This window comes from Haliaeetus leucocephalus, unplaced genomic scaffold (genome assembly GCF_000737465.1).
Source record: "Haliaeetus leucocephalus isolate CR32 unplaced genomic scaffold, Haliaeetus_leucocephalus-4.0 Scaffold170, whole genome shotgun sequence".
Lineage (NCBI taxonomy): Eukaryota > Metazoa > Chordata > Aves > Accipitriformes > Accipitridae > Haliaeetus > Haliaeetus leucocephalus.
The window spans coordinates 126407-144033 of NW_010972606.1; the positions used below are offsets into that span (position 1 = coordinate 126407).

At 42.1% G+C, this 17627-nt stretch overlaps 1 protein-coding gene across 7 annotated transcripts in view; it reads left to right on the forward strand.

Annotated features, from left to right (window-relative positions):
* Positions 1-17627, forward strand: part of STK38L (serine/threonine kinase 38 like) — a 48687-nt gene that overhangs the window by 15415 nt on the left and 15645 nt on the right. For 3 of the 7 annotated variants that reach the window (XM_010563562.1, XM_010563560.1, XM_010563559.1), the window contains 3 exons: positions 13721-13865; positions 15698-15749; positions 17223-17345. In XM_010563562.1, the coding sequence (XP_010561864.1) occupies positions 13732-13865; positions 15698-15749; positions 17223-17345 (309 nt within the window). In that variant the 5' untranslated portion in view covers positions 13721-13731. Of the gene's footprint in view, positions 1-396; positions 421-1001; positions 1133-1947; positions 2072-2145; positions 2219-13720; positions 13866-15697; positions 15750-17222; positions 17346-17627 lie in introns of those variants that run through there. The other 4 variants (XM_010563557.1, XM_010563564.1, XM_010563561.1 and 1 more) reach the window with 3 other exon arrangements.

Genomic DNA, 17627 nt, shown 5'->3' on the forward strand with positions numbered 1-17627 from the left:
AAAGAAGGGGCCACATGTCTCCTAAGTTTGGGGGCTAGGTTAAATAATCAATTTTCAGAATGAGTTAATAATTTTTTAATTCTTCTTTAGCATCTTTACTCTTAAGAGCCCAGGTTCTTTGTGCATATGAACTTATTAAGCCTCCTGACATGACCTGCTAGCTACAGGAATGATCTGTTTGTTTTCATGTAGGGTAACTGAGGCACACCCTAAGTACATTTTTCTTTTCTTTCTTTTTTCTGTAGGGTTTGTTTTCGCACATGGGAAATAAAATAGAATCCAGATCATCTGTTACTTAATGCAGTTTCCTGTGTTGTAGCCACAAGAGCATCCTTCCTCTGTACATACATCATCTGCAATTAGAAAAAGAAAGCTCAAAATATTCATGATTTCAGTGCTTGCATCACTGGCAAATACCAGGTTGTACTTTGCAGGATGATTTGTCCACAAGTCACCATTAGAGGTTGTGTTAGGGATACTTTCACTGCTAACTCTTCTGGTAGAGCTGTTGAGTAGAATGAGAGGAGATGCATTAAGGAATGAGTAAGAAATTAGAGTAGGCCTTAAGGTGGATGTTCCTGGTGTGTTGCTGTAGATCAGGTACTAGGCTTTGCTCTAAGTCTTTGCTCTCAGCATTCTTTGGGTGAGCATAAAACTATTCAAATTCAAGTACAAATTATGTCTGTGTCTACTGCATAGTGTGGACTTCTGCTCCATGTCAGCGTTGCTGTTTGAGCTTGCTTGTCCATGTCAAGCTTTATTCAACATACAGGAACCAAGCAGCGCTCCAGGAGGAGTGCTCGGTATGGCTTCTGAAGCAAGAAGCAGCAGCACATAGTACAAACCCTTCCTGGTCTTTGTAAATACAGCCAGAGTTATTCATGAAGAGTGCAGCATGTGATACACTATTGAGGGGATAGATGTTCAGCTGTTCATCATGATTAGCCTCACCATAACCATTTTCATCAAAATCAAATGAATTGTGTTCTGCATTGTTTCAGCCTGAAGTAAAGAGGGATGTGAGAAAGTAGTTACAGCCTGTCTTTTGAAAGCTTTGCAAAGCTATCCTCTTCATCAGCCCATTTCCAAACGAAGCCAGCAAAAGTTGGTGCAAGAAGAACGTGACTCATTGGTAAGAGTTAATGTTTGTTTAACAGTTGTCATTGTTACACTCTGGGGTTTATGTTGTACCCAATCTGATATAATTGGCCACTGTGAAAAGGGACAGTCCCATCCTCCTATCGCCACAAGTGTATCCAAACCCTGCTTGGATGTAGTTCAAATTTGGGTGCCTGCAAAAGGGACAGTGCTTTTCTCCCCCTTGTCCTCTGTGCCTATCCATGTTTCATTACTCCTCTTTCACTGAATTCAACATTTATGTAGTTGGAGGGTGGGACAAACCAACTTGCTGATTTTATGGAGGAATGGTCTCCTTTTTACAGGAGCATGGGGGTGGTTGGTAGCTTAGTTTTGTCAGGCTGCTGAGTTCACCTAACTCGCCTGTGGCTGTGGCTGCATTATTGGGAAAACTGTAGGAGTCCGTGACCAGGACTGGAGGAATCAGCAAAGTGAGAGGGAGGGGCTCCTCTCTCTCAGAAGCAATTCATAGACCTGCATTGACATTCCTTGAAACAGAACTTGGCAGCAATATCTATCCTTTCTGTGTAAGGGCCTTGTGCATGGGGCCCATCCCCATAAGGAAATGTTAATGTTAAATAATATTTCAAAAGTGGAAATGATCTCATTCTTCCTACGGCTTATTTGGGTTTTTCTCTAGTTACTATTTATGGGAAATAGCTGGTTGTATCCAACTTGTCAAGCAATTCAGATTGCTGCCTGAAAGACTTCTTTATTTGCCACTTCACCAGGCTCCATCTTTATACATTGTTTGCACTGAAATGGAATTTCCTGCAGGTAACTCCACTTGTCTTTGTCTCTGCTTGACAGATAAAGAAATGGAGGCACAATGACACTTGGTCACCTTACAGGGCAATAGACACTTACAGCTTGAAAAGGAACAGTGAGAGCCGTTCTGGGGGAACACAAGTGTTGCTTTTCCTTCTACTTTCCTGTAAAGCCTATACCTTTGTATGAGGTGACCTGTGTTCCATGAAGAGTCCTTCTTACTGATGAGTCTTGCTCCTTTTCTCAGTCAAGAGCATGCTTAGCCCACAGGACATGCTGCAAGACTGTTTTGAAAGCTTTCTTGGTGGGAAAGGTTTGCTCCTAAACAAGTTGTTGTCTTGTTCTCTTCTTGCCACAATCAATTTCATCTTGAAAGCATATGAAGCTGGGCTCTTTAAGATTTTCTTTTTTTTTAATCTGGAAATTTGCCCATTCTTGCATGTTTAATTGTAGCATAGCAGCTACATACAGCTTAGTATGTTACAGAAACTTAAGCAGATATCCTCTGTTCCTTTTCCCTCTCACTTTCTTTTGCAGCTGGATGTAGCCAGAGCTTTTACCCACACCCTGCTTTTGCCTCTCTCGTCCTTTAACTAGGAAACCAGATAATAGAATCAAATCTCTGAGATTAATTTAAAGGAAAACACCACCCATTCTGAGTGAGTTTTCCCAGGCCAAGACTGGAGAGTGACCTTCCACAGGCAACTAGTGTCCATCACAAACCTCATCATCTTTCACCTAGGTGCAAATCTTCTATTTTCTTTTTCTTTTTTGCCTTTCTCTTATCTTCCTAGAAAGGCAGATATGTGATGCGTAGGAGGGATCATGTGTGTATACACATAGCTGTAACAAAGTACTCCTGGTTGCTCTTCAGCCCTAGAGGAGAGGAGCAGTTGGGACGTTAAGCAGTAGGCTGCAGAAGACTCTCAGATTTCATGAAGGCAAGGTTCTGTGAGTGTGCTGCTGAAAGAGCTGTTTTTCTCTATAACTAAACCTCTAAATCTCAGAAGGATAAGCCCCAGCTACCTACTTGCAGTGTATTTTTGTTCTCAAAGTGATATATAGATTGATACAGTGATATGTATGTTCTCAAAGAGATATAAATGTTGAAATGCAAAAACACAGTTGTATTGACTGTTCTCCCCTAAAACAGTCTGATAATAAGGCAAAATGATAATGTTTTCTCTTTTCAGTTGTCCTTGTTATCACTGTAGGGATCAGATGTTGCCGTTATGGCTCCTTCATGAAATAATATTTCTTTCTCCACCTTTGGTACTGATGGCCAGAGCTCCTGATGGTTTGGTGGTAAGAGTATGGCACAGCTCCATCCCCACTGTTCCAAATCTGCTTCCTAGCTTCAGGCACTAGGAAGGTGGTACCACGTATTACTCTCTTACATCAAGAGACCACACACATCTTTTCATCTCCGTGTATCCTGGGCCTCATCAAGGTAGTCTGCTTTATGTGCCAACAGCTGTCTTCTCCTCCAAAAATCATAGTTAAAGAAATGAACTGTTGTAGTGGGATTTGAATGGGCAAACATCTGTTCTTTAGTATTGCATATACTAACAAGATGCACTACCTGCATTTGCAGTTTTTTAAGGCCAGAGGGATCTGTTGTGCTCTTTAACCCTGACTAGAGGCATTGCACAGGCCATAGCCAGTCATTGATGTTCTGCATCTCATTTAGGGGTCAGCTCCTTTGCTGGCACAGACTCATCATGTGTGATTACTATACTTAATTTGATTGATGTGATCTAAAAAGAGCCTAGCAAGAGTCAGGGATTCAAACATACATCAGTAAAAAGAAAAACAAACTTAGTGCTCTCTTCTCCTCCAGCATTCTCCGATGCAGAAGTCCCTTCTAGTTTCCAAAGGTGAAGCCGCCCTCTGCTTCTGCTTCCCTAGGCTCCTTAGAAAATAGAAAGGCTTTACAGCATCCCTGAAATTTGAGAGTAGAGTTTCTTGGATCAAAGCTGAAAATGTATTACAATTTCAAGGAAACTTTATGCAGGCACCACATTAGAAGCTCCTCCTCTTATTCTTTACTTCTGTCCTAAGTTATGTATCCTGGCCATGAAAGAGCTAGATGTAGAGAAATCTACTGTAACTGAATTTTACTTTTAGGCAGTTGTACATGTTTTGGAGTAGGACATATCTTTCATTAGACCTGAGTATAATTTTATCCAGAAAACCAATAATTGAGGAGGGAAGCAGATTTTTGGTTGTTGACCTTGCTCTGCTCGTAATTATTTCATGATCCAAAACATTGCAGCAAAATATTTAGCATGGGCTTTTTTATGCCAGTTAATTTAGCAGATCTTTAAAACGATGTTTTCTTGAATATGGCTGGATGCAAGTACCTGCTAAAAGCTGAGAGAATGCTTAAGCGCACAGGAATGCAATTACTTTGGTAGATAGAAGAGCCTCCCATTTTTTAGACATTTCTAAGGGCAAAGATTTGCAGCACTACGAAACTTGGGGAGAGCCAGGAGAAAGGAAAGATACAAGTAAGCTAAAACAAGCTATGAGATGCCATTTCACTGCACAGCATTGTTAGCTTTTCAGCAAACTACTGATTTCTCTTGTCACCAATAAATTAAAATGCATCAATTCAGATGCCGCAGTAAACCCTGGAAGAGAGGGGTGGCTGCATGGGACTGTAAGTCTAGTTCCCTCATTGTGTCTTGTGCTTTGTTTAGTCACCCAGAGTGTTGTCCTGAGCTGACCTCTGATTTGGAGCACTCCTTGGAAGACAGCAGTGTGTGGATACACCAGCACCTCTATTCCCTTCCTGTTCCTATTTTCTCCTCACTCTCTACATGAGGTTAATGGGATGGATGGGGGAGTCCTACCTTGCAGCCACACACATGTGGACAGTAAAGCAATTTGAGTGGGTGCTGCTAAAACCCAAATGATTCGATTGTCTAAAAAAGCCCTCTGTAAAGAAAATAAAATGAGTTATTTGAAAGGACTGAGCTCATGAAGATTTCGGTATGTCATTGCAAGTCATTCAGTGCTGAGTGAGTGTTCTAAGTACAGGATGTCTCAAAATGTACTCTTAACTTTGGGACAGAGCTATTGATAGTAGAGCATAAAGAATGTAATTTTATCGCCAAAGGTTGAGGCAAGTGGAGCCGAGATGGAAGTGACCTTATTAGTCGATTTGTGTTTCTAAACTACAGGTGACCAGTCTCCCATTGTTAATGAAAGCAAAGGTTACGATGTTTGGATCAAAAGTTTCTTTGGTACTCGAAGTGGGCAAAAGATTAAAAGGAAGAAAACAAAGTGCATATATTTTATATAGGTGTAAATATACATAGTTCATCTATATATATACATGCATATACATACATATTTTTGTGTATACATACGTAGTTTCACCCAGCTGGTATCTTTTCCCATCAGGGAAATGAATTTGTGTTCGTCAGCCGTGCTTGCTGCTAGTTGAAAGCAGCAGAGAACTGAATCATGGCCGCTGTTCATGGGAGACCTCTGCTGCTTGGCTTCATTGAATAGCAGGAAATCCTGAAGTGCAGCACAACTCCAATATTCAGTTTTTATTCCATATTAGGAAATATTTCCTTATCATTACTGTGGGTGTGTTGGAATGATTTGTGTGATTAGTTTGTGGACAAATTAAAAGACAAGGCCCTGTCACTTACTTCTGGCTTTTGGACAAACTCCATGGGAAGGAATGAACAGACTCAGCCTGGGGAAGGGTGGCCCATTTCAATCAGCGCAGGTGAAACCAGCCTCACCAAAGCTATTTTAAAAGAAAACGTTTCAGCCCAGTGTGGTTCCTCAATCTGGGTTACGCAGCTTCTCGTGCTGGCACAAAGCATCGAGTGGCAGCAGGAAAGAAACAAGCAGATGGTTTGATGGAAAGTGGGACGGCTTCTTTCAGAAACAGTACTGGCTAGTGCCAACTTACAGTGTGCATACAGCCGTGGCCTTTGCTGGAGGTTTTGTTGTTGTTTTTTGGAGGTTTTTTTTGCCTAGTCTACTGAGAGAGTCTCCTTGACATTTTGGGGTATTTGTACATTTAGGAGTCTACCCCAAGATAGGAAACTAAGTTCCTTTGTTTTGAAAGCATCTCCTACTTGGATGCATTGGGTGAAAAGCTCTTCTGGGGTTTAGGGGGCATGTTGGAGCCAGCTACTGACACCCTGAGTTGCTCTCTGGGCCTCGCAGTCCCCTGGGTTTCCTTGGTGCTGTCGGTCCCAGAAGCGCAGCAGCCGCTGAGGCTGTAGGACCCGTGCAGCATTTCCATCCCCAAGTCCTGTGTGTCTGAATGTCTCCTCAAGGTTTTCTCATGGTCGTGGGGGTCAGGCACTGGGAGTGTCCACTCTTTGGTTTATGAGCTGGGGCTGGGTGAGTCATGGAGCACACTCTGCTTTTAGCTGTGACTATAATGGACAACTTAACCAGATTCTTCATGGGGAAAGCAAGAATGACTTAAAATGGCTAAAACATTTGCACATCTTTTGCTTTTAAATAGCAAAGCCTGTTCCAACATGGCTAATTTTATTTGGTTTCTTAGTGCTACTTTAAATAGAACAAATGTAATTCATTCTGTAACTTTAAAGTAGCAAAACTTACCAGAACGTAATGCACATTGGGGAATGAATAACAAGCTAAAGGAAATGAAGTATATAAATGAGGTAAATGAAGTGTCAGTGATGTCTTGTTGCAGTCTTGTTATTTCATTTTCCCTTCTCAGATGGGGACTTGTCTAAACTGGAGGGTGTCAGAAAGATGTGGTCTCGGCAATAACGTCGAAGAATCATCTGCATCTGAAGTATCTGATTTGTTTTATTTGGCAGGGAATGTTGCTTCCTTCAGGTAGCATATTAAATAAAATAGGGGCTTGTGAATGGTGATACTACTGAAAACATGAATTATATAGGAACTCCCCCCCCAAACATACCGCAGAGCAGTGCTTGGCAAACATGCTGATCTGGTAACTATGAACTTCAGTAACAGCAGTAGCACAGCTAGCATCATCCAGATGCCAGAATAGGACTATTAGGTCAAAACCTATTGAGTTGGAGGGGTTTTTTTATTGGCATAAGTGAACTTGGGACAAGGCTCCATTCTGAACATGGAAAGCTGTATTTGGTAATAACACAAGTATTAAGATCAGGCTCCAAGAGTTGAAAAATACTGGCCCATAATTGACGTAGATTGGAGTAGCGATGTCTTCTTGTTTGCTTGCTGCTTGGAGACTTCAGGATCCTGTAGTGTTTTGTTTGTTTCTGGAGGTTTCTTGAAAGCTTTGGAAGTGGATTTAAAGTGGGTTATAGAAAAAGAAGGCAGGGAACCTCTTCAGGAGGAGGTTCAGTATAAGCAATTGGATGGTGAAAATACGCACAGCACAGTTGCTGAATTTGTGCTAGCAGAAACTGTAGTGCAGAAAGTCATTTTCCCTCCAGGCTGATACCACAGTATGATCACTTTCTCCTTCTGTTTCATCAGCTCATACCATGTACAGTTGTGTGTGTCAGAAGTTGCTCAGGGTGCCTCGGTGGCTGCTGCTCCAGCTGCTGCTCCTCCCCTCACTCTTGCTGGTATGTCACACCACCTGTCCTGCAGAGCCTTTGGTTGCTTATTTCATTTATCTGTCCCTGCCCACTGCCTTTTAGTGTGAATCATGCTGTTATTTGTGTACCATGTTGTTCTTTTTTTTTTTCCATCTCTCTCTCTCCCTCCCTCCCTCCCCCCCTCCTGTCTGTCTTTAAGAGAATCCAAACAATTTGGAGACAGCGGGGCTGGCGCTCATACTTGAAGCCTTGCTCTATCCATGTGCTTTCCTAGTTTTTTTTAAATATAATCCTTGTCAGCAGTGGTTTTTGGAGCCCAGTTTTGTGAGTTGCTTTGCTGTGTTGTCTGTAAGGAGCCAAGCAGCGTTACTAAGTCTGCTCTAGCTTCTCACCCAGAAGAGCTCCAGCACTATGCACAGTGGTGATAGCTGGCGTTTCTGAAGGTACTCACTTTATTGAGCTGTATGCGTTTACTTTGGAACAGGTCTGACACCGAAAGCCTAGCTCTCCTTTCTCTTTCACCTTCAAATTCTTGAAAAATGCCATTTGTATACTTCATGTCAGGAGCAAGCTGAATGACAAAATGTGTCATGCTGAGAAAATAGGAACTTTGAAAGGCAGAAATATGTTTCAGTACCTGCCTTACCTGGAGGCTTTCATTCAAGAGCCAAATCCCTTGGAACGTATATGGAAATTTTATGAACTTTGCAGTTTTACCCTTTTAACTGCAATAGTAAACTGCTTTCCTAATTGCTGGGCTTTAGGGGTGTGCTTGGGTGTATAAATGAAAATTATTGTTGGCCTTTCTGTGAAGTGACATAGCTGTTCTGGAAGGAAGGATTGGTGTTCCCTGTCCTGATGAACATGTATATAGCTTTAAATTTTAAATCTGAATCAGAGACCCAGCAGCATGATGTAAGTAGCATTGTTCTGTCACGTGGAAAAAAATGTGCTTTTCTCTCCAAGAGAATTGTATGTGGTGTTTGCTCCCTAACTTAAATATGCACTAAGTAATGAGTCCAGAGTAAATTTATTCTAGGGCTGCTGTGTAATTATACTACACATGTGGTTTCAAAAATAAGAATGATATTTCCATTGTGTGACTTAGTTCCAGGTTAATTTGGTAGTATAGATCCAGCCTTACTTGATAGTAAGAACAAGCTATATGATGTAACACAGTTGTGCAGGAGACTTGCCTGTAAAGAGACTGGCACCTTCAGACCTGTTCTTATGGAGGTGAAGCCCTGTTGTGATACCCACCACTGTCTAACTGGCACAGACTTGCTCTTTTGCTGGCAATCTGTGTAAGAGAAAGCAAGGATTGATCAAATAAGTTACTGTAGTATCCTGAGAAATGTGAAACTTTCTAATAAGGAAGATAGCTGGAAAGATTGTTTTCAGCTTTCACTGCTTGTAGCATACTCACATATTATCACTGAAGTGAGAAATTGTTAAAAAACTAAATGTGAAAGCTTGGAAGAATATGTTAGAAGGATCTGAAACGAACTTAATCTGCTTTGTGGGAGGTGCTGGGTTTTGGTGTTTTGTTGTGGGTTTTTGTTTTTTGGTGTTTTTTTTTTTTCTTGTTGATTGAAATACTTCAATAGGAAAATCATCACTACAGTTCAAATGTTTGGTGACATGAAGTGTTATGATTATGCTTTCTACTCCACATCCCTGTCCTGTTTCTCCATTTTATGGGCTGGAAAGTATGCCATGGGGTAATAAAACTAACTTCTTGAGATCTCATAGCACATCTGTGTCGGGATCCTGTTTCATCTGTCATTATTCTTTTCTCTTTAAAGTCTAGAGGTACCTGGATACATAGAAATAGGCTCTAAAATTACCAAGGGTGTCAAAACTTCCATCCTTCCTTCCTGCCAAGTGACAGCTCTGTGCTTTCCCTTGCCTTTACACATCCTGGATGTCCCAAGCTGGGGCTGTGAAGGCTGTAGATGATGTGCGAGAGGCTTGGATTTTGTGTTCTTATCCCTTCCTCATTAGAAAGTGATCCCACAAAGTGCCAAGTGTGTTTCTCAGGGGAGGACAGTTCTCCATGTGCCTTGATTTCTTCCATCTCTCCTCTTCTGTATTGTTCTAGCAGGTGGAATTGTATGCCTCAGTGATTTTGCTCTCATTAACTGGAGTCTTAATCCAATAGCCTAATATGAAAACATTAATGATGGACTGTGGGAGCTGCCAAGAAGTGCCCCAGAGAGGACATGAGTTTTGAGTTACCAGTTGTGTAGCAGAAGCTGGGTGTGGGGTTTTCAATGGTGGAAATGCTTTCAGGAAAATCAGTTGAGGGTTTGACTTAGAGCTGTCATGGTAGATGGGAGCACAGGCTGAAGTTGTAGTAGACACTGCTTGACCTTTCTCTGCTTCCCATCAGGAAAGATCTGAGAATAAAAAGATCAAACATATGCTTGGACCAGGCAGTATTTTTCTACCAGAAAGGAGATGGTTGGTCAGGAGAGACTTGCTCAAAGGAGACTCTTGAAGACTCCAGCTTGCTAGCATTGGGCCTGTTGTCCTCTTTCTGCTGCTGTACCCTGCTCTCCCTTGTCCTTCAGACACATCCTTCAGCTCCTCCCTTGGCAGGTGTTCCCTGGTCACCCCACATCTGTAGCTCCTCATCCCTCTCTCCCCTGCACCCAGGGCAGAGCAGGCACCAGGAGAAATGTTCACTCTGTGAGTTCAGCCATCTGTCCAGGAGGCACAGGTTCGATTTCTGGGCCAAGCAGCACATACGGTGTCTCTGCTTCTGGCAGCTCCAAGACGTTGTCCTGTGGGCTGCGCGCTGCTCACTGTCTGCTGTTGATTAGATAGGTTTGATGTCTCTCTCATTCGCAGCCGGTAGTGTATCACTTTTTCCAAAGTAACAGGCCCTTGTGGAAAGAATGGTCTTCAGTCCTTCTCAGCCAGAGGAGTTTTGGCCAAATGTGGCTGGTTGGTTAATAAGACCTTCTTCATGGTCCAGGGAGCCTAATGCAAGGCTGGTGATGCAGCAGGAGTAGAATGGTTCCATTATGCAAATGGCATGAATTTGGGTGAATTAGTAGGTTTTTGAGGGCATTTCCAAGAACTATGGGTGGCACCTTTTCAAAACATTCCCGTTAATGTGATGAGGTCAGTAGAAGTAGTGTGCTGTCAATAAAAGGCCCCATTTTGAAGCTTTTTCCTCCCTGCACCCATCCCCTCCAGCATCATTTGTTTACAAAGGTCATGCTTAAGGACTTTATTTGGTTACTCCCAACTGAATATTTTGTTTGGGATGTGGATTTGTGCTTTGTTTGAATGTTTGTTAGTGGAAGCAGAGAGACAGGAGGAAAAGGATGAAGAGGTTTCCTCGGCTGTGAGTTGATGTAGTATTTTGCAGGGTACCTTGTGTCTCTTGCCAGGTCTGTGCTCTTTTCTGCTTTGGGGAGTTTGGAGAGTTTAGGGTACTTCTCAGTTTTACAGAGTTAGTTGTGTTTTTTTTTCTCCCAAGGTGACAGTTGGCAACTGAGGACACCTGGGAACACCAGTTGCAAACTGAGAAAATGTAAAATAAATTCTGTCTCAAGGAAATGTTGTGCTGTGGTACAGCATGGTCTGGAGGCAGGGCTGGTGGCGTGTGCGCAGGGTATGTGGGATGCTGGAAGCAAACGCTTCTGGTGATGTATCCCTTCTGCTTTGGTGGGCTTATGCTTTGGTATGACGGAGAAGTCGATACAAGTTTCTTCTCTGGTAAATAGCTTTCTCTGAGCTTGCTAGTTTATGGGTTGGGTTCTCGTCTATATTTTCCTACTGTAGAACCACAGTGAGGGTCAGCCCCGCTATTTATAGCGTGGTGTGCTAGTGCTAGCATTGTTATCTCCTTTTTACAGGCTTAAAATCAAGTGACTTAGATTTGCTCTTTGGTAACGTCTGCATCTGTGAGTATAGGAGCATGGGGAAAACAGATTAACAGGAAATAAAATTGCAGTGTTATTTTATGCTACCAGGAATACAAGATGTGCAAAGGATAAATATCCTGTTGCTTGCCAGTGCTAGAGTGTGCTCATTCTACCTTAAGTAAAGGTTAATCCATTTCAAGCCTGGGTTAATGCTACGCTATCCTGACACTCCGAAACGATCAGAAGGCGGGTTTTTACTCTATTAGGTCATTTCTTGAAATAACTTAATCACAGATGCCAGTGTGTAGTTAGCAGTTGCTCTGTTTGATTTGGGTGTGTCAGCATGCTGTAGGTTTTGCTCTCGGATACCTGTTTTATATTTATCTTTTCCCACCATCTAGGGAGAAAGAGAGTTTAATATTATACAATAGACTTAATAGGGAGAGCAGTACTTGCTTCTCCCAGCTTTTGGAGAGGTGTCCAATATGGGGTACATAATTGTGTAAAGAATAAAACCCCTTAATTGTTAGTAAAGACTAAGAGTTGACAGCTCTCATCTTTCTATAGTAGAAAATTGAAGAGGATAAAAGATTGATTAAAAAATAGAAATATTGACATCATCTTAAAGCAGCTGTAGTGCTATTAAAACCTCTTTGTATATGTATAGAGAGATACATTTTTATTCTCAGAACTCTGGCATCTCGCACACTCCAAAATACACAACTAAAATAATATCTACGTAATGCTATGAAACGCCTTTATTTGTGACACAGCAGCTGTGTTTCTGGCAACAAATATCTTATTGTCGCACCAAATCTAATTAAAAATCCACAAGATAAAATGCCATCCTCACAGAGGGTAGCAGGCAAATCCAAAACAAAAAACCCACAGCAGAGTTAAGCAGTCTTCCTGTCCTGATGTGGATGTACAAATATTCTTCTGTATGAAGCTTTTAATCGCTTCACCTTAAAAGGTATTAGGATCCGCTTGAAGATCATAAGCCTAATTTGGGATTTGTCTTCCTCAAAATCCCCTGGTGAAATAGAAGGATCATGTAAATAATCAGAAGGAATTGTATGTACTTCTGCGTAATTTTCCAAAACCAACCCCAAAACAACCCGAACAACTGAGCATGGGACTGAGATGCTGCTGTTCATGGTTCCCCTTCATTGGCTCTCCTAAAGCGTCTCAACCCACTTCCCAGGTAGGGCATGAGTCCTAGGACAAACTGTGCTTTAGTTTGTTTGTTTGTTTTGATCTCCCCTGTCTTCCCTAGACCAGCTGCAAGGGACTCAGGACTGGCCTAAGATGTCTTTTCCCAGCATTAAAAGCATTGCTCTAGTACATCCAAGTTCTTTGTGTTCAAGATGAAAGCTATCGAAGAGAGCAGCCTTTCTTCTTTCCTCTTTCTTCCTGGTTTTTAAGTGCTCAGTGACCACATGCTCTGACCTATAAGTACTTTATCTACATGGGTAATGTGTTTACAGCTGCCTAAGAAGATTTCCCCCCTAAATTTGAGAATCCAAATACAGGGAGCTCTGTAACAAACAGCTGCTACAGAAAACACTCACTTCATCGGTGGCATGGCACAGTAGTGGTCGGAAAGGAAACAAACGGAAAGACTGGTTGCCTAATAGCCTTGTGATGGGGAAGGGTTTTCTATTCTTGGTGGTTGGTTGTTGCTTTAAAAAACCAACCAAACAAAAAAACCACAACAGAACTTTTCCATTTGAAATATGGCAATTCCATTATTTAATTTTCATGTGATGGTTTCTAGAAATCTCCCCAACTGTCTACATGTAATTTGGTTGAGCAGCTTTAAAATTCAAAGATATTTGATGGCTATCTTCTTTCCTTGAAATAGCTTCACCTCTGGATGGGTTAGGAGTTTTGTCCACTTACTTTTCATTTTACCCTGTCCTTTTGGTAGCACCTAGAGTTTTTGGAGTCTGAAATGTTCATAGAGCTGTGACATGTCCAGCTGCAGGAGCTGCCTGGTCCTCCTCTCACTTCCCCCTTTTCCTTTCCATGCTCTGCCACCTCTTCCCTCCCCCAGGCTGGGCTCAAGTCCACCGGAGGTACATTTTCCTCATTTGTGGACAAGCGCTGCCGGGTGAGCTGCCTGTAGCCTGCATAGTTCTTTGCTATGATTCACCCTTTGTTTTGCCAACTTGTTATTTTTTTAGAGAGTGGGTAGTAAGTCCTCCTGCTATCTTGGGATAGTTTTATAATACAGTTTTTTAATGGAGTTTCTAATATCTTAAGAACAGTGCCTTTCGTGTGAATTCTATAGTGTCTAAGAATTTGGAGATGGAGAGTGGGAAAGAGGTGTATATATATTTTTTTTAATCATTTTTTTTCAAGTAAGTAATGATTTGACATGCTCTGTTTCAGTACATGTTACCATGGCAATGACTGCAGGGACTACAACATCCTTTCCCATGAGTAACCACACCCGGGAGAGAGTGACGGTGGCCAAACTTACGCTGGAGAACTTCTACAGCAACCTAATTATACAGCATGAAGAGAGAGAAACCAGGTACTGGCTCTGCTTCCTCTTGCCCCTCTTCAGCTATTCTTGGTTGGCTTTTGGCAGTGTTTGTTCAAGGGCATTTTGATCCCCATGCATGGGGCAGTTCTCAGAATTTTTTCTCTCTGTACTTGGTAGCAAGGAGCTAATCCCTGAAGGGCACAGGCTACCTTTCAGCTGCTGGCTGTGCTGGTAGACCTGTGAACATCCCCTGCTACTGCACCAAGCAGTCACTGAGTGACCAAGGACCTCCACTTCCGATGTTCTCATACAATTTACCTCCTCATCAGATTATTACCACTTTGCGGAAACCACTCTGTGCAGGGTCTTATTTTGCAGCATGTGTGAGGTTTCTACTTCTGCGTGTGGGATTGGTGACCTCCGATTCCTCTGCGTGTGCCACAGGGAATAAACTCTACAGAGGTAGATGCTGCAGAGCTGTTGATGGGTGGTAACTTGGTTTTCTGTCAGGCAGTGGTTCGTGGTGTCTATTCATGCTCTGCAGCATGGAGCTTATGCCAAGACTCATAAACCCTGCAGAAGGGAGTGTATAGGACTGACAAGAAAGGTGTTTGACAGGGTGATGGGGAAAGGAAAGGAGGCAGAGAGCTGAGGGTGGCCTGGTGCGAAAATAAGGGGCAGTAAAGAGTATAGGGTTGGTGGCTCTTGGGTGGGCAGGAAGAATTTGGGGGATAATGTAATACCCACCTCTAAATTTTTCTTGGGTGGTGTTGACTGGTACTCTGTGTGTTGGTCATCTTCACTTTAACTTCTCTTGTCATTGCCCATTCTGCCTCTGATGTGGTGAAGTGCTACTTGAATCAAGTGTCAAAGCACCAAGCATTTGATTATAATGAATTTTGTGTTTCAAATTGTCATCAGCATGTGAAATTATCATTCCCCTGGTAATATGTTTTTAATTGAGGGGTTTTCAGCCAAGCAGCAGGGTTTCTCTCTTCATATTTAGTCATTATCCCATGTAATTGAGTTGCTTCTAGTTAGGAGAATAGACTGTCTACTGAGGGCCTTTAATTTAGGGGATCCTGCTGTATTTCCCAAAGTGCAGAAAGATACTAGCAGCCTGGCACCCAGCCTTCAAACTCTTGGCTGCTGCTAGCAGGTAACCAGTTGTCTGAAAGTTGCACCCTGACAGTCGTAAAGAAGCATCCCGCAGGTGGAAGAAGAGTGGTCCAATAGACAACATTGCCAAGTGCTGACCCCCTGCCATCTCTGGGGTACTCCCAGGCTTCACTCCCTGCTCAGACCCTCCCAGCCTGGCATGGCACCAGCTGAAGTAGCTCCTGGAACCGTGAGCCCTGGTCCAGCCAGGACACTGGGAGGAGATGATGATGAATCCGGGGGGTAGAGTTAGTTGGCCCAAGAGTAAGGGGAGTAGGACCAGGTGTGTGACCAGAGAGAGGTCAGCAAGGCTGGGGTGGGAGTGAAAGCTGGAGCTGGCTGAGGCATTGGAGGTAGAGCTGAAATAGAAATGGTGAAAAAGACATGTTTATTCTGATTCATAATCCTAATTTATAAAAACAGCCTTACTTCAACAAGATTATATGAAGAAATATAAATCATTAGAATGATTATATGTTTGGACTTTTAATGCCTAATTCTGCAAATACATAAATATGTGCTTAAATTTGCTTATACATTTTCAACAGCTTTGGTCACAAATGAGTAAATGGATGGAGTGGGCAGTAAGTCTTCAAATTTCCATTTGAGGCAAATTCTTTCGTGTCTGGAATATGTGAAGTAAAGGCATTGTCTTGCTGTAGCATTATGTTTGTTTTTAATAAATAATAAAAAAAGCAATCTCCTGTTTCTCCACTTTGCAGGCAGAAGAAGCTAGAAGTGGCTATGGAAGAGGAAGGCCTTGCAGATGAGGAGGTAATTACTACTTAAGTAACCTTTGAAGAGACTGCTTTGCTTTTGTCACACTACTTCAAATCGGCATTACAGAAACATTAGCTAATTAAGTTTTATTTTGTAAATGAATGTTGCCCCTGTAAATAAGTTGTTTGTTAGGGAAGGTGTGAATATGCTTGAATGATACTTGCAATAGCTAAGGCTTTTCATGCCACCCTTAGTCCTTATAGAATCATAGAATCGTTTAGGTTGGAAAAAACCTTCAAGATCATTGAGTCCAACCATCAGCTATGCCCACTAAACCATGTAAAAAAGTGCCTTGTCTATGTGCTTTTTGAGTACCTCCAGGGATGGTGACTCAACCACTTCCCTGGGCAGCCTGTTCCAATTCCTGACAAATGTCTTATGAGACATATGGCTGCAGCAAGTGTATAGCATGCTTTTCAAAGATTAAAATTGTTTGCTGTTGTATTTAGCAAGAAAAAAAGGTGAGATGCGCTTAGAAGAGGTGAGTAGAAAGCAAAATGCTGAACCATTTTTTCTTGATTGAAACAATAAACTGGGCACACGCTTGCTCCATTTGGATACGGATGAGGAGGAATCTCTGTCTGGTTGGTATCTCTCAGAACTTTGGTCAGTAAGTTCCTTTTCTGAGGTCCATCATCCATGGCTGCCTGTACTGCCTTCAGGATAGGCAGGGAAATAAGTAGGAATAGTGCCTCAGTTGTTTCTGGGTTTGTGCGGCTGCCGTAGCTTCTGGGAAGAGGGAAAAGCGAGTGTGGGTGCGTAATGCCATCTTGTGGTTTTAAATGATGCTGCCATCCTAGTACAAAATCTGGCAGGTGCCTGATTGATGGATCTGGTTAGCAGTCTCTGAGATCTTCTCGGCAACTTTGGGAGCATAGCTTGGTGTTTGTCTTCTCTCAGAGTGAAACCCACTGACATTTCTATAGAACAAAATATATGACAGGATTTGGACCTATTTTTCTTTCAAATGTGATGTTTGCCTGCCATAAATGAAATGGATTTTGCTATAGATGGTGTGAGTTGGATCTCTGCTGCCTGTTAGGGTCCTTGTTGCCTCTCATCACTTTTCAGTGGGGTGCAAGTTTCAGTTTTTATTGGTCCTTTGTAATGCCCCAAAACAAGAGTCCTTGCCTCAGCTAGTGACTTTGGTCTTTGGACTGATGTACTTTGTTTGAACCAATATGATATTTTTTTTTTTCTCTTCATTATTTTTTATTACTGTTTCTTTATATCCAAGTAATACAAAAAATAAAACAACCCCTCCAAAAAAAGTGAAAATGGGCCTGAGGTCTCTATATAGAAGACAGTGCTCATGGATGATTCTTTGAGAAATGCAGAAAGACTTCTCCTTTTACATTTTCTCTGTAATCCTAATGGGAGAGAGAATACTTCACAGGAAGGGAGATTGTATATCTTGATTTTTTACTGTCAAATGACTTATAAATTTCTGTGTATGTGTGTCCTTAGAAAAAACTGCGCAGGTCACAACATGCTCGCAAAGAAACAGAGTTTCTGCGACTGAAGAGGACTAGACTTGGCTTGGATGACTTTGAATCTTTGAAAGTTATAGGAAGAGGAGCATTTGGGGAGGTTTGTGGCATTCTTGCTTGAACAGGATGTTAAAATTTGATTCAACATTAAAATGAAACATTTTAGTTGCAGAATAAAAAGTTACAGTTGGGGGGTTTTATTGCGGAAGAATAGCTATTTGAGTAATTGTGCAAGTGTAATAAGTCCAGTAATGAATTACGTGCAATGATTTCTCAAGGCTCCTGGAAAGGCCCTTAGTTTCCCACAGCTTCCCAAACTGGCCCAAACTGATGTTGCCCATGTGGCCCCCTGAAATGATGGACTTGCAGTGGCACAGCTCCT